Source organism: Spermophilus citellus, assembly GCF_964194105.1.
Source record: "Spermophilus citellus genome assembly, chromosome: 9".
Lineage (NCBI taxonomy): Eukaryota > Metazoa > Chordata > Mammalia > Rodentia > Sciuridae > Spermophilus > Spermophilus citellus.
In genome coordinates this window covers 124978017-124995512 of record NC_138191.1, presented here as the reverse complement: position 1 = coordinate 124995512, position 17496 = coordinate 124978017, and the positions used below count along the sequence as shown (strand labels likewise).

Here is a 17496-nt window from a genome sequence, read left to right as displayed (position 1 = left end):
CTTGTGGATGCTAGGTGAGTTCACTCTACTGCTGAGCTGAATCCCTAGACCCCTCAGGGCTTTCAATATGTTTGAGGTTTTACTATCTAAATTGCCTTCTCAGTCTATTTTGTCATTTTTCACATGATTTGCCTTTAAGCACTTAATGTAACAACACTACAAGTTTTGGATCTCACGTAACAGAGAATTCTTTGTAGCTGAGGTAGCATGTCTGCCATAACAGAGATAGAAAGCAACGAAAGTAGTCACTAGCATCAAAGAAACTTCTTCCAGTTGGTTTTCTTTCTTTTTTTTTTTTCAAAGAGAGAGTGAGAGAGGAGAGAGAGAATTTTTTTTTTTAATATTTATTTTTTAGTTCTCGGCGGACACAACATCTTTGTTGGTATGTGGTGCTGAGGATCGAACCCGGGCCGCACGCATGCCAGGCGAGCGCACAACCGCTTGAGCCACATCTCCAGCCCCTGGTTTTCTTTCATTTCAAGCACTCACCCACTCACTCACAACACAGTCCAAGGGTCTATTTTGTGCAGGCAAGTATCCTAGGCAAGGGGAATTAAGCAGTGAATACAAAAGAAAAAAGCCTTTGTCCTTGGGAGCCAATATTCTAGAGGGGTTCTGAGATGGAAACTTCCATTTCAATTATGGTTGAAACAAAAGCATAGCAATTTTATTTTATTTTTAAGGGGGGGGGAGAGAGAGAGAATTTTTAATATTTATTTTTTAGTATTTGGCGGACACAACATCTTTGTTTGTACGTGGTGCTGAGGATCGAACCCGGGCCGCACGCATGCCAGGCGAGCACGCCACTGCTTGAGCCACATCCCCAGCCCAAAGCATAGCAATTTAACGTTGCAATTATCCAATTAAAAATTATATTTATGTACATATTTAGATATAGGAAATTTCTCTTGACGACTTTTCTCCATTTGCCTCATATTTGAAGTGTTTTCCTCCTAAAAGTGGTGCTAAATTCTAGTTAAATGCTTTGCTGTTTGTAAAGAGGGATTTTGCAGGCATCTTCAGTTATTTGTAATTGAACAAGCAAAGGCAGAGTCATACACACAGGCATGACTTACCATTGCTATTTGTAAGCCTTACGAGGTATTTTACCTAGGTAGGCTTTGATGGAGGAGGCACCTGTGTGTATTGTGTCCCTGTGCATATGTATACAGGTGCATACATGTCCTATTTACAAAGCAATTTTGGAAAGCCAAATCCATTATATCACTTTGCTTTATAAATTGAAAAAGTCTTTCTTAAAAATGTACTCTTGAATGGCAGAGAGCTTTAATTCCCATCAATTGGGGGGTGGAGGGAGGCCCCAATTGAGACTACTGATCTAGTTCATTGAGTATTTTAGTTCATTCTAGCATTAAATAATTAACTCATTTACTTTCTTTATCCTGGCAATACCATAAACTGTATGAATCAATCTTATTTTAGGGATTAAAATCTGAGGCTTAAAGAGATGATTAACTATTCCCCTTTATTTATTTTGGGGTTAGGGACTGAAACCAAGAATATTAAGTAAGGTTAAAAAGTTTGCAAGTGGCAGAGTAGGAATTTGAAATTTACTTTTAAAGTTTATATTTTAAACTTAGAAGTGTGAGAATTCAAAGTTAGGACTGTAACCATCATTAAATGCTTACTGCTTCAGACAGGCACCTTCCTGGAACACATTCTTTCTTCTCTTTACCTATTCCCCTATCCACACCACCTCAGGACCAAGACATTATTTGCTTCATACAAGTTTATCTTTTCACTAACACAATGATTTTGTTTTTGTCTAATTTATATTTTGTCTAAATTATTCAATCACACTCAACAAACTGTAACATCACAAACATGTTTTTTTCCCTCACAAATACTGTTTTTTTTCCAATTATGTATTTTGAACTTCCTTAAAGATAGAAGATGTTACTTTTTCCAAATCCAAACAGATTTACCTACCTTTGACACAGATACTCAAAAATATTGGTAGAACAACAGACTTTTGCATTTTCACAGCTTGTTTCTTAAGAAGCAAGGTATGATGATAATAAGTTGTGATAATTAAGAAAAATCCCGAATGTTAAAGGACATGCATTTCTGACACAAGTACCTTGGTAACAGTAAAAGAGGAAACACAGGTGGAATGTGGCATTTTATGATTGCAGAATACCTGGAGTACAATGAACACCAATCAGAAACTGGTCTCCCATCCTGTTTTCCTAGTTTGGACAGGATGTGGAGAAATAAGAGCTATGGATGATGTAAAGATAAACCTAACAGTTTCTAAAAGATGAAATTATCAGTTTTAAACCTTTTAACCATAAGAAAACCATCCTTTTGTTTTCATAAAAGCTATAATTAAAACTAAACAGTTACTTAATTTCAAATTCAGTAAAATGTTGCTTTAATATTATATAACATGATGTCCCAGGAAACTTGATTCCTACATAATAATTTCACATTGCTAATTTATTTTTTGAGGCAGTGGAGATTGAGCCCAGGGGCGCACAGGCCAGGCAAGGGCCCTGCCACAGCAGCTCCATCTCCCTTATGCTGACAGGACTACTTCATGCCCACTTCACCCTGCTCTCCACATCCCCTCCCTGTGGATATATTTTAATAAGGTAAGTTTCTTTTATCCAATAAGGATATTATATTAATAAGTGTTAAAAATATATTCTCCCCTTTACATTGCCCCATTAAGATTTCTGGGAAGAATGTGTAGTGAGGGGAGAATATACCTCTCGGAGATTTCTGGTTTTACTCCTTCCTTTCTTCTTACCGTTACTAGACATCGACACATGTTTGCGTAAGCCACAGAGAAACTGGGTTCATCAATAGCCTTCTCAAAGACCAGGTCAATGACTCCTTTTAGCCGCTCCTCTGTGTCAACAGTTAGTCCTGACACTTGCTTCATCAGTTGGTTGAACATCTGTGGTGTCAATTTATTTAAGATACTTCGAACTTTTCTAAAAAGTTCCTAAAGAATCACAAAGAAGAAAAGAACATTACCCTAACTATGACAATAAAGATGCATTCTGGAAGGATTTTAAAAATATAATTTATTAAAAACATTTATTTTAGCAATTTATAAAAAAAATTATCCAACCTTTTTTTTAAACTGATGATGAGAACTCTAGGAACTAAATACATTTAAACTTTGTTGGCAAGAATATTGTCTATTTTCTTCTTTTTGGTGGTGGGGATTGAACCCAGGGCCTTGTGCATCTCAAGAGCACACTCTATTAGTCAACAGCCCTTTTGGGGACATTTCCAACGCCCATGTGACAATATGTATCAAAAGTTATGAAACTGTGGATGTGCCCTTAGGGATAGGTAAAAAGATTTTATTTTATTTTATTTTTAAAGAGAGAGTGAGAGAGGAGAGAGAGAGAGAGAGAATTTTTAATATTTATTTTTTAGTTCTCGGCGGACACAACATCTTTGTTGGTATGTGGTGCTGAGGATCGAACCTGGGCCGCACGCATGCCAGGCGATCGCGCTACCACTTGAGCCACATCCCCAGCCCCGGTAAAAAGATTTTAGATACAATAATTTCTATCATAATCCTTTGTAGAAAATAACTTCAATGTGTAACTATAGGATTTTTTTCTAAATTACAGTGTAATATAAATTATGTTATGAAATACTAGGCAAGAGTCTTTTAAAATGATATTTTAGAAACACTCATCAAATTAGGAATGAAAGAAACTTGCCTCAGCTAGAAAAAGGGAATCTAAAACCCTATTTAATGGTAAAAGATTCAGACCTTTCTGCTAAGATTGGGGACAAAGCAAAAATATCTGTCCTTACCATTCCTACTCAACATCATACTGGAGGTGCTAATTAGTGCAATAAGACAAAGAAAAATAAATAAAGTGTACAAATTAGAAAGGAAGAAATACTTTAAAGATGATGTAATTGTGTATGTAGAAAAATGATAAACAATCTACAAAATGAGCTACTATAATAAGTCAGTCTAGCAATTACAGGGTACACTGACAAGTGCAAATAAATAAAAATTTGTTGAAGTGCCATTTACTATAACATCAAAATCAAAAACAACAACAAAAAAGCTTGATAAAAATCTAATAAAATATTCACAGGAGCTGTATGGCAAAAAACAATAAATCACTGACGAAAGAGACCCAAAGAGAAAAGCCTGAGCAATGTTTTGGGGGGAAAAAATGGAGAACTCATATAATCTGATTTAAATATTAATTATATATAGGACTAAATAAAAACTGTGGTACTGGCCAAAGGATAGACGCACAGCTTAAAAGAATAGAATGGAGAATAGAGAAACAGACTCAAATATATGATGAACAGATTTGCAACAAAGATGCAAAGGGAATTCAATGGTGAAGACAGTCTAGTCAACAAATTGTGAGAGAATGACTGGACATTCAAAATAAAGATGAACATTGATCTATATCTTGTACCTTTTACAAAACTCAAGTAAAAGTGGATCACAGAACTAAATATAAAAATTAAAATTATTAACTTCTAGAAGACAACATAGGAAAAAAGCTTTGTATTCTTGTGTCGTGCAAAGATTTCCCTAGAAATGGCAGCAAAAGCAAAATCCACAAATGTAAAAATAAACTAAATATCATCAAAATAAAAAGCTGCTTTCTGTGAAAAACACTGTTATAAAATAAGAACATAAAGCACAGAATATCATAGAAAATCTGTAAATATGTAGAGAACTCAGAATATGTAAAGAACTATGAAAAGTCAACAGTAAGAAAATATATCATGGGCTGGGGATGTGGCTCAAGCGGTAGCGCGCTGGCCTGGCATGCATGCGGCCCGGGTTCGATCCTCAGCACCACATACCAACAAAGATGTTGTGTCTGCCGAGAACTAAAAAATAAATATTAAAAATTCTCTCTCTCTCTCTCTCCTCTCTCACTCTCTCTTAAAAAAAAAAAAAAGAAAGAAAATATATCACTCAATGAAAAAGGGCAAAATATATAAACAGAAACTTTACCAGAGAAGATGTAGCAATTGCAAAAAAGTGCATGAAAAGATGTTCAAAGTCATTAAAGTTACAATGATACACGGACAGAATATCCATTAGAACGACTTAAACTTTAAAAAGTAGGAAAGAGCATATGTTGGGGAAAATGAAAAACAACTGAGACTCTCATTCTTTGCCAGCAGAAACACCAAACTTAAAACCAGTCTGGAAAACATTTAACTTTACTGGCATTTTCCAATAAGGTTAAATATATATTCACCAATCCCACAGCGAGGAACTCATCCAAAGTAACTAATTTATGTTCACACAAAACCTGCAAACTTAGTGGTCACTGCAGAAAGTTGGCAACTGTTTACCCTGTAAATGAATAAACAAACTAACACTACTGGAGGGCTGGGGATGTGGCTCAAGCGGTAGCGCGCTTGCCTGGCATGCGTGCGGCCCGGGTTCGATCCTCAGCACCACATACCAACAAAGATGTTGTGTCCGCCGAGAACTAAAAAATAAATATTAAAAACTCTCTCTGTCTCTCTCTCCCCCCCCCCTCACTCTCTCTTTAAAAAAAAAAAAAAAAAACACAAAAAAAAACTAACACTACTGGACAATTAAAAGAAAACATCCACAAAAACAGTTCATGACATGTGTTATAATATGGGTGAATATAAAATACATATGCTAAGTATAGGAAGCCATGGTTAAAATGATTCAAAGAAACATTACAGGGACAGATTAGATTACTGATTACCAGACATGAGCATGAGGAAAAAGGATAAGTACAAGGTAATACTGAGGTCTAATGAAAATGTTTTATATCTTGATTGAGGTGGCAGTCAGTGTTGGTGTTTGCCAACAATAATAGAAATGTATACAAAAAAGAAATGTTTCTTTCATTTAATTATGTCGACAAAAAAGTTGTAAGTATGCAAGAAACTATGATATAATAACACAAAATCTTATTAAGATTTTATTTTTTTGAAAAATACTTGACTACAAGGATATTTAGAATTTGTGTAGAAATGCTAACATTTTCTCTAGGCAGGAGATAATAAATCAAACAAAAATTTTAAAAAATTACATTGGCAAAATTTTCAGCAATAAGGCAGTTTTGATTTTAAAAATAAAAAAAAAAAGTTGGGCACAGTGGCACACACCTGTCATACCAGTGATTTGGGAAGCTGAGGAGGAGGATTAAAGTTTGAGGCCAATCTCAGCAAATTAGTGACTTTAGTGTCTCAAAAAAAAGGGGGGGGGGGATGTAGATCAGTGGTAAAGGGTCAATCACCAGTACCCTCACCCCTCCCCCCAAAAAAAGAGAGAGAAAGAAAAAAGGCTTAAGTCAACCAAGATAATATCTTCTTTCAGGTTTGAAATGTTAAACTCACCTTTATATTAGTAAAAGAGCATCAACTATTTCTACTTTCAGAAAATAATGTAAGCATAGAAAAAAAGGACAATAAATAGGAAATAAGTATTTATTGAAAATCCTCATTCATTTGTAATTCTCTACTTCATGTCTACAAAATTCGACATTAGGTACAAATGACATATAAGGCATAGTTACTGTATCAAAACCTAGCTGAACAGGTAAGATATTTACAAAGTGATAAAGCAACACCAGAAAATGGAGTATTGTAGGTCACAGTCACTGAACTAGTCAAGAAATGACCTCAAAAGGAAAGGAGAACTGGGCTAGATTATGAAGGAAGGAAAAAGCTGGCTAAGTGAAAAGAAAAGGGAGAAGATATTTGAGAAAGAGGAAAATGTTTTAGGAAGGGATTATTCCTTGTTTGTTTGATTTTGATACTGGGGGTTGCAAACATTTACCACTCAGATACTCCCTAGCCCTAGGAAGGCCTCCCCCTCCCCCTCCCTCCCTCCCTCCCTCTCTCTCTCTTAATCCCTCTACACTTAAATCCCTCTATGAAGATTTTAAATCCTTACCATAAACACAATGAGCATATACAATCAAATGCCAAAGTTTGTGGGGGTTTTTTTGTGAGTGGTACCAGAGACTAAACCCAGAGGCCATCCACCACTAAGCCACAATCTCATCCGTTTCTGAGACAGAGTCTCATTAAAATTTGCCAAACTGGCCTTGAAATTGTGTTCCTCCTGCATTAGCCTCCTGAGTCTCTGAGATTACATGTGTGTGCCACCATGCCCAGCTTAAGAAGGAATTAATACTGAAAACTCCTATTTTGGGGACAGAGATAACAAACTGGAAATATCAGAGTAGTGTTCATTAGAAGTGAGAGAAAATGACTCTTCAGTGCTACTTTATAAAACACAGATAAAGCTAGGTATGGCAACACCTATAATCCCAGCACCCTGGGAGACTGATAAAGGAGGATCCTAAGTTTCAGAACAGCCATGGCAACTTAGAGAGATCCTGTCTCAAAATAAAAATATAAATAAAAGTGTTGGAGATACAGATTAGTGGTAGAGCACCCCTGAGCTCAAGCCCTAGTATGTATGTATGTATGTATGTATGTATGTATGTATCTATCAATCAATCAATCAATCAATCAGAAAGCTCAGATGAAGAGAAAAGGTCAAATCAGTATTTCAGGCAAGTGAATCAGGCAACAGAACTAGATCTAGGCATCACAAAGAACAGAGAGATGAAGCAAAGGAACCCAGCAGCACCAGCACCAAAGCAGTACAGCAGCATGGTGCAGACAAATCTCAGGTGGAGATTTCCTGGAAGTGCCGTGGGGACATGATGGTTCACCAAGAAGGAAGATAATGTGTAGAGTGGAAGGGATAAAATAGAGTCAGAGTTTTCTGATGGTATATGCAAAAAGAAAACCTATTATATTATTTCTTGATAATATATTGATATTATTTCTTTTCATTTAACAAAATGAAAAGAATACCAAGAACAATAGGCAACATGGGGTACACCTATGCAGAAAAGACTAAATTAATGGCATTTATGTTAATATAATTATTCTGTTTCTGAGATAAGAATTCTGAATGGGAGGGGGTCAGCTACAGAGTAAAGACAGGCAGATTACAAGTCACAAGAACTGGACTGTCCCATAACCATAGCACTATAGGAAACTTATTTCCTGAAGATACCATTTCCACATGGAAAAAAGGGACAATATGTGTTTATTCTTCACAGGTTTAATAATAATCTAATGACATAAGGCACCAATACACAAGGGTCTTACCTATTAAAACAAAACAATAATGAAGATCCAGTAGGAATTTTTAACTGTCTTAAGAAGATACTTAGGTCTCCATTATTGTTAAGCATTTCTCAGGAGGTACGAAGAAAGGACTATAGAAAAGGAGTATAGAAGTTTTGTTTTTTTTTTTTTTAAAGGTTGAGGTGTGTTCAGATGAGACAGAAAATAAAGGACTTGATTTCAGTGAATGTGAAGGAGGACATAATTAGGGATTTCTGACAAATTTTGTGACATCATTGAAGGGATGAACAAAGGCAAACTGCCAACAAGGTTGGACAGCTTGGCTTTTTGCTGGATCAAATCATGTTTGTCTTTGCTTTGTATAAACAACATTTATTGTTGGTTTAAAACATTTAACAAATGTTCAATAATTATCTGCTACGTATGAAGTTCTCTGATGGTGCTAAATCAAAGACATGTCCAAGGACATCAAAATACTAGGCACATTGGGGGCTGGGGATGTGGCTCAAGCGGTAGCGCGCTTGCCTGGCATGCATGCGGCCCGGGTTCGATCCTCAGCACCCACATACCAACAAAGATGTTGTGTCCACCGAGAACTAAAAAATAAATATTAAAAAATTCTCTCTCTCTCTCTCTCTCCTCTCTCACAATCTCTCTTAAAAAAAAAAAAAAGATGTTGTGTCCGCCGAGAACTAAAAATAAATAAATAAATATTAAATATAAAAAAAAAAAAATACTAGGCACATGATTAGGCTCTGGTAACCATGCCAAATGCTTCATATAATCTCAGTTCATCTTCACACTGGTCCTACGAGGTAGATACTATTTCTATCTTCACTGTAGTTGAGATTAAGAACTTGCCTAACAGAATCAGGATTGTCTCCAGAGCTGGATCTTTCAACTGCTACACTAAAACTGCTAATGGTTAAATAAATAAATAAATAAATAAATAAATAAATGATGTTAAAAAAAATTAAGACTGAAAAGTTAATATGTGATCTGTGAGAGAATCTAGTGTGAATGCCTAGAAACAAGAACATCCAAAGGAGACAGCAGATGTTACCTAGGTAATGTACCACAAAATGGGAATTACAGCTTTATATAACTTGATACGCAAAAATTAATATTTTGTGGATTAAAAAAGGAATTCATTCAATTTACCCTAAGGAGGTCTGAGAGCAGAATATGAACAAAAAGATACAGAAAATTTCATTTTATCTCAAAAAACTCCAAATTTTAGTTTCTTAGAAATGAAGGCCTCAGAGGTGCACACATGTAATCCTAGCAATTCGGGTGGCTGATGCAGGAGAATCACAAGTAAAAAGGCAGCATTAGAAACTTAGGAAGGCCTTACATAACTTAGCTAGACCTTGGCTCAAAATATAAAAAAGGGCTGGGATGTGGCTCAGTGGTTTAAGTGCCCCAGGGTTCAATCCCTGGTATGAAAAAAAGAAGGCTTAACAACTGACTAGAGCAATGTACTAATTAGATAAGATTAGCACAGGATAAAGGGGCTTTAACATAGAGAATATAAAGATGTATTTTAAAGAAAACATTAATGTAAGCCTGAATGATAGAAGCCTTTCATATATGATCCTTCCAGACATAAATGTTTTGAAAAAACACAGAAATGGTAATTTCAAGACAAAATAGAATCCATGATAGCTTTTTTTTTTTTTTTTTTTTTTTTTAAAAAGAGAGAGAGAGAGAGAGAATTTTAATATTTATTTTTTAGTTTTCGGTGGACCCAACATCTTTGTTTATATGTGGTGCTGAGGATCGAACCCGGGCCATACGCATGCCAGGCGAGCGCGCTACCGCTTGAGCCACATCCCCAACACCTCCATGATAGCTTTTAGAATAATGTTTTTACTAGAAGTATAAAAAGTCTTAAACTGATATTTCTACATAATAAGGCAAAAGAACATTGAGAAAAATTAAAATGTTATGATTTAACTCTAGAACAATGTCAGGATCTGCTCCTGTTCTCACCTGGGTTTTGATGTTTTCAGGATCCTCAGCATGGCTATCTCGTTTCTGGCTGGGCTTCCAGGCATTCTCTGCCTTTTTTAAGTGCACATCTTCTTTTACAGAAACGGTGATGATCTTTCTGGGCTCCCTTCTCTGTCCAGGTTGAGACCTCCGTGGCCCAACGTTCAACAACTAGGACAAGAATATTATATCTATTCAGAGTACTTAACAATTTACTGTATCTGTTTTGCTGTTCAACTCAAGCCTGATGTTCACACCATATACTTCGAGATACAAAGATTAGGCCCTCAAGTTAGATGTGCTCTAACCCCAGAATACCATGAACTTATATAATGTTCTCTACTTCTATAATTTTTTTTTGATTCTGAAGTCCTAAATGAGAGGAAAAAGTTATGGTGCTTTTAATCAGGTGTGGTGGCACACGCCTGTAATTCCAGCAACTCAGGAGGCTGCAGCAAGAAGACTGTAAGTAATTTAGGGAAATCCTGTCTCAAATTAAAAAATGTAATAATATAATAAAGGGCTGGGTATGAAGTGTCCCCAGTTAAGTCCCCAGTGGCAAAACAAACAAACAAAAAGAGTTGTTCCTAGTGGAAAAGACTATCTCTAGCTGAACATCTACAAAGTTATGAAACAGGACTGACCACTTTCCATAATTGCAAAAAATTTACAGGTAAGAAGTTATTAGTCATAAATTTGCTTTAAAAACTGGGTTTTACATTTTTAGGGTAAAATGCAAATACATTCAACTTCATCACTAAAATTCTCTATAACACTGAGGTATGTATTTTCACATATCCCTAAAGCAGACCATACTGAATGGCTCTAAATTTGCTGGGTCAGGAATACCAAAATGAGCCCTTCTCGTAATCAACGAGAGTCAAACTAAATTACTCCTTGAAAAAATGTCTTTCTCTATTAGTTAGCTCCCTGTTCCTCCTAGGTTACCACCATACTCTTCCTGTAAACACCAATATAGGTTGACATGTTGCAGCACTCACCATATTAAGTATTGTTATTATAGGATTTAACAGGGTAAGTTAAAAGTTACGTTTCTGAATGTCAAAATATCTATAACCATAGTTCCCTTAAATGTTTGGAAATCAATCTGCAAGATTAAACATTGGGCCTGGTATAGTGGCACATGCCTGTAATCCCAGTGGTTTGGGAGGCTAAGAGATGAGGATCACAATTTTGAGGCCAGACTCAGGAATTTAATGAGGCCTTAATCAATGCAGCTCAAGCTCATGTCTCACTAAAGACCCTGTTTTTAAAAGAAGGGCGGGTTATTTAGATTAGTAGAAAACTGATCCTGGGTTAAATCCCCAAGTACACAAAACAAAGAAATAAATAAAATATTGGGTTGATCCTAAGCCCTGTTACCTCTCAGACGTGTTGTTGTATGATGATGACCTTTATTGTTTCTGATACATTATTTTAAATGCTGAGCAAATATTGACATTGGAAAGGAAAATAATCTTCATATAAGGAACAGACCAGTATCATATCTTACTTAATGACCCAATGTTGCCCTTTTCAAATTAAGTATAGACTTCATTAATATACTTTATATAAAAAGATAGTTTGGTATGAGGTTTAAATTGATAAAATCCTTTACATACCACTCACTCTCAAAATTATTCTCTTATACTAATTACAAATAGTAACATCAGAGATACATCAGGATCAAAAGTTAGAACTTCTGGGGAATTCATACCAATCTTGTCAAATATATCCATAGTAATGATAATATGATCTAATACATTTTAGTGAACATTAAAAAAATAGATCAGTTAAACACAGAGGTATCAGAAATGATATTACAGAAAGACGGTAAAAACTAAAAAAATACAAACAGGTAACAGCTGATAAACCTAATTGTACCACCACAAGAAATTTTATTTTTAACTGCAACTTAGATTTGGTAGTCCAGATCAAACAATTTTTAAAAGAAAATTGCAGTAAACCAAGTACTGTCTGGTTCTTATAATCCAGGTTATACTCGAATACGTTGACTTGTATGGGTTAATATCTCTTTCAATGCTAGAATGATACAGCTCAGGCAAACAATTTAACACATTTAATTTTCATACTTGCACATAAATATGTGTGGGTATACAAATGTGTCTGGGTGTAATGAAAGGAAATTAATTCAAAAGCATGTAAGAGTCACTGTGTGCACATTTCCTAAAATTACAGCAAATGCCAATGAATATGTCAAGCTTTTAATCTGGAAAGTGACAGAGATTATTTATGCTTTATTCCTTTACCTGTCCCAAGATAAATATGTATGGTTTACAAGTGGGCAATACAGAAGTGAGAAATATTAATAAATAATAATAATACTTCAAAGAAAAGACAGACTTGAAAGGCTAACTGGCAAGTTGTTGGTCCAAGATAAAGTTCCATGCAAGTTCCCATGATAAATTTAAAAATGATATTTGTATTGCTGTACAAATATAAGATAAACAGGGTTCACAAATATTTATGTATATATTTTGAACCCTCAAATGTTTAAAAACATTTACTATGTTTTAAAATCCTTAATATGTACAATTAATCAATCTCCAACTCTTTCACGTTTTCAGTGTGGGAACAATGTCACTGTTTGGAATACCAACATCTGGAATTAGGAGACAGAAGAACCTCCTACTTATGAACAAAACATAAGTCTCCTACTTATGAACCTCCTACTTATGAACAAGACATAAGTCTCCTACTTATGAACAAAATTACTGTTGGCAAGTTTCTTAACTGCTGAATTTTAAGTTTTCTCATAAATACAAGGTCTGTTTTACTGATAAAAGTTATTCTGAGGATTACAGGATACAAGGTATGTAAAAGGACCTTAAAACTGTGCAAGGACAGGTAGGATATAGTTGAATGCTTATTTAAAATGCACAAGGCCCTGCGTTTGATACCCCCAGTACCGCAAAAACAACCCCTCAAAACTATACAAGATATCATCATCAATCATCAGTAAGAATCAAAAGGGTTGTCTTTAAAAAAGTGACAAGTGGACTTAAATATTTGTCTCTTTTGAGCCATAACCCCAGCCCTTATGGTTCTTTTTTGAATGAGAAAAAAACAATACAAGTCATCAGATTTATAGTATTTTTCAAAAGAAGCACCACATGGTGAATGACTTATTACCAAACACACACACACAAAACTGGGACCTAAAGTGTCAAAATTTGGGGTTGACTAATTTAAAGTCAGAGTTGTTTTTGTTTTTTCTTCCCTAGGTGAGCTACAAGTTTAAATTTTTTTTTATTTACTAATTTTAAATTTTAAAAAATGCATTAAATAAGAAATATACAAATCTATTTTAGAATTTAATATTCATTGCTTCTATGTCTTTTAGAGATTATAACTAAAAATTCCTCTGCTTACTTGAATAATCAAAGAAAACAGAATCATTTGCTCCATTTTCAAAGACAGGTAACCAGGTGTTCCTTTATAGAGATTATATGAATGCAGGAACTTCTTGGCTCCTAGGATTTTTATAACAGATCAGTTAATCTCAAGGGTACTTAAACTGATTACAAATGGCAATTTATTAAACAAGGTCCATAGTTGCTCTTAAGACAATTCTTTTGGAGCGCTTTCTCTGATATCTATAAACAGAATCCTATTAAATTAACATCAAAACTGCCAAACAATTTGATTAACAAAACCTACAGAGATGATCCTTCTGGGTATTTCCAACAGATATGAACTTTACTGTCCATCAAGGAATACTTATAAAAATTTGTATGAATCTGCACATCTGTATAATATTTTTAAAACAATTACTGTACATTAAAACTCTTTTGTAATAAGGAAGTCTATTGCAAAAATGTTTATAATGCAAGTCATAGATACTTAAGCCATACTATGGAGCATATCTAACAGATTTTAATATGCTAGGATGGTAATTAATCATAAGCCAATTTGGACACCTGGTGAAAATGACAGAGGTATAGAACCAGAAACTACAAAGAGCTGGGCTGCTGTTTATTTTATTTATTTTTCCCCAAAGAGCATTATTTTTTTGCTCCTTTATATGTTAAGACATTTATGTCCTATGATGTGAACATCTAGAACTATATTAACACACCAAGGAGAGCTGAACAAATTAAGTGAAGAATGTCTGTTAGCTACAGTAAAGGCTCGAAGTGTAACTACTGTATTAATGTTTGTATTATCAATACCACCCTGAGAGATCCAAATTTCCCATAAAAACTAGCTTTTGACATGTAATGAAACTACTTATAGAAAACTAGTTAAATAACAATGATCTTTGGGGAGACATTAGAAATTCTAGATAATATCTTATTCTCAGTCACATTACTTTGAATGCATCAGAATAACTTGTCTGACATATGTAGGGATAAGAATGAGTGGTCAAATACACAGTGTGACATGGTTTTGAAATTAATTTTGTACTTTCTATATTTTAAAATACACAGCTTATTAAACTCTTTTGATATTTCCATTTTGCTATAACTAATTACTAGAAAAACAATGAATATCACGATAGTAATGATAAGTGCCAATATACACTGGAAGAGGAGACACAGTAATTCATACCTTCTGAGAATGGCATGAACAAAGCAATTTTAAGTAACCACAGATGCTATAATCTAGAGAATAACAAAATTGGCATGAACATTATTTCAAATGTTAGCAAAACAATGTTATAAACCAAAACCAGAATAAAAGGTAATGCAAATATAATTTGAAATTATCAAGAAGGGAAATAGTGCTGGGGGAAAAAGGTTATAAAAGAGTTTCTAGAAAGCTGCTTTCTAAGACATTTTGGTGAGGAAATTCAAGCTGTAAAAAAAAAATTAATATTTATAACAAATAGATAAAGGTAACACCTTGAACCTGTGTGTGAACAGATTTTCACACACATGGAAGTCTTTGAGATGGTGATGTTCAATAAACAATATGTTCCAGATCAGGGAAATTTTCTGTAGCACCTCCAACATGCTATAGGCATTCAAATACCTTGAATAAGTATTTAGCTTCAGGCAAATAAATAAATATACACAAAGTAACATTTGTTTTCACATGGTGCAGTCTTATTCTGAAGCAGGTTTCAAAAGTTGCCATTACACAGGATATAAAATCAACACGCATAAATCAAAGGCATTCCTTTATATCAGCGACAAATCTTCTGAACTAGAAATGAGGAAAACCACCCCATTCACAATATCCTCAAAAAATAAAAAACTTGGGAATCAACCTAACAAAAGAGGTGAAAGATTTATACAATGAAAACTACAGAACCCTAAAGAGAGAAAGCGATACCAGATTTCAAACTGTACTACAGAGCAATAGTAACAAAAACAGCATGGTACTGGTACCAAAACAGGCTGATGGACCAATGGTACAGAATAGAGGACACAGAAACCAATCCACAAAATTACAACTATCTTATATTCGATAAAGGGGCTAAAAGCATGCAATGGAGGAAGGATAGCATCTTCAACAAATGGTGCTGGGAAAATTGGAAATCCATATGCAACAAAATGAAACTGAATCCCTTTCTCTCACCATGCACAAAAGTTAACTCAAAATGGATCAAGGAGCTTGACATCAAATCAGAGACTCTGCGTCTGATAGAAGAAAAAGTTGGCTCCGATCTACATATTGTGGGGCCGGGCTCCAAATTCCTTAACAGGACACCCATAGCATAAGAGTTAAAAACAAGAACCAACAAATGGGACTTACTCAAACTAAAAAGTTTTTTCTCAGCAAGAGAAACAATAAGAGAGGTAAATAGGGAGCCTACATCCTGGGAACAAATCTTTACTCCTCACACTTCAGATAGAGCCTTAATATCCAGGTATACAAAGAACTCAAAAAATTAAGCAATAAGAAAACAAATAACCCAATCAACAAATGGGCCAAGGACCTGAATAGACACTTCTCAGAGGAGGATATACAATCAATCAACAAGTACATGAAAAAATGCTCACCAGAGAAATGCAAATCAAAACCACCCTCAGATACCATCTCACTCCAGTAAGATTGGCAGCCATTATGAAGTCAAACAACAAGTGCTGGCGAGGATGTGGGGAAAAGGGTACACTTGTACATTGTTGGTGGGACTGCAAATTGGTGCGGCCAATTTGGAAAGCAGTATGGAGATTCCTGGGAAAGCTGGGAATGGAACCACCATTTGACCCAGCTATTGCCCTTCTCGGATTATTCCCTGAAGACCTTAAAAGAGCGTACTATAGGGATACTGCTACATCGATGTTCATAGCAGCACAATTCACAATAGCTAGACTGTGGAACCAACTTAGATGCCCTTCAATAGATAAATGGATTAAAAAATGTGGCATTTATACACAATGGAGTATTACTCAGCACTAAAAAATGACAAAATCATGGAATTTGCAGGGGAATGGATGGCATTAGAGCAGATTATGCTAAGTGAAGCTAGGCCAATCCCTAAAAAACAAATGCCAAATGTCTTCTTTGATATAAGGAGAGCAACTAAAAACAGAGCAGGGAGGAAGAGCATGAGAAAAAGATTAACATTAAACAGGGATGAGAGGTGGGAAGGAAAGGGAGAGAGAAGGGAAATTGTATGGAAATGGAAGGAGACCCTCATTGTTATACAAAATTACATATAAGAGGATGTGAGGGGAAAGGGAAAAAAAATCAAGGGAGAGAAATGAATTACAGTAGATGGGGTAGAGAGAGAAGATGGGAAGGGAGGGGAGGGGAGGGGGATAGTAGAGGATAGGAAAGGTAGCAGAATACAACAGTCACTAGTATGGCAATATGTAAAAATGTGGATGTGTAACCGATGTGATTCTGCAAAATGTATACGGGGTAAAAATGGGAGTTCATAACCAACTTGAATCAAATGTATGAAATATGATATGTCAAGAGCTTTGTAATGTTTTGAACAACCAATTAAAAAAAAAGTTGCCATTACAGAAATAAAAAGGTGATGAGGAAATAAAGGGTCACCTTATGTAAACATGTTTATACAAGCATAGAATAAAGTTCTCTTAAAAGAGAACTCCTCAAAATACACATGAAACCCTGAGTTAATTCAGATTTTGGATTAAGTGCACCCTATGCTATTCTAGTTTAGGGGAAATGACACAGTCATGTCCTTGGCAACTTTCCCCCATGCTTTCTGCAAATCTACAAAACATGGAGTAGGCAGTGTCTGCCGAATCCTGCACAGTGCAGCGCCCCAGCTTAAGTCCATTGGTGATGCCACTTCCACCGCTGAAGAGCCTGCCACTGGGGGTGCAATGGCAATCTGCAGTTTACCAATACTAGTCTTTTATAGATGTTATTTGTTTACATTTTGACTTCACAACCTAAAGTAAATAAGAAAAGCAAAATGAAAAATATTAT

At 35.2% G+C, this 17496-nt stretch overlaps 1 protein-coding gene across 20 annotated transcripts in view; it reads right to left on the bottom strand.

The window, feature by feature from the left end:
• Positions 1-17496, bottom strand: part of EIF4G3 (eukaryotic translation initiation factor 4 gamma 3) — a 287482-nt gene that overhangs the window by 44088 nt on the left and 225898 nt on the right. For 11 of the 20 annotated variants that reach the window (XM_081306245.1, XM_081306246.1, XM_081306232.1 and 8 more), the window contains 2 exons: positions 10123-10293; positions 2774-2971 (listed from right to left, as the gene is read on the bottom strand). In XM_081306245.1, the coding sequence (XP_081162371.1) occupies positions 2774-2971; positions 10123-10293 (369 nt within the window). Of the gene's footprint in view, positions 1-2101; positions 2162-2773; positions 2972-10122; positions 10294-17496 lie in introns of all 20 variants that reach the window. The other 9 variants (XM_081306230.1, XM_081306247.1, XM_081306243.1 and 6 more) reach the window with 1 other exon arrangement.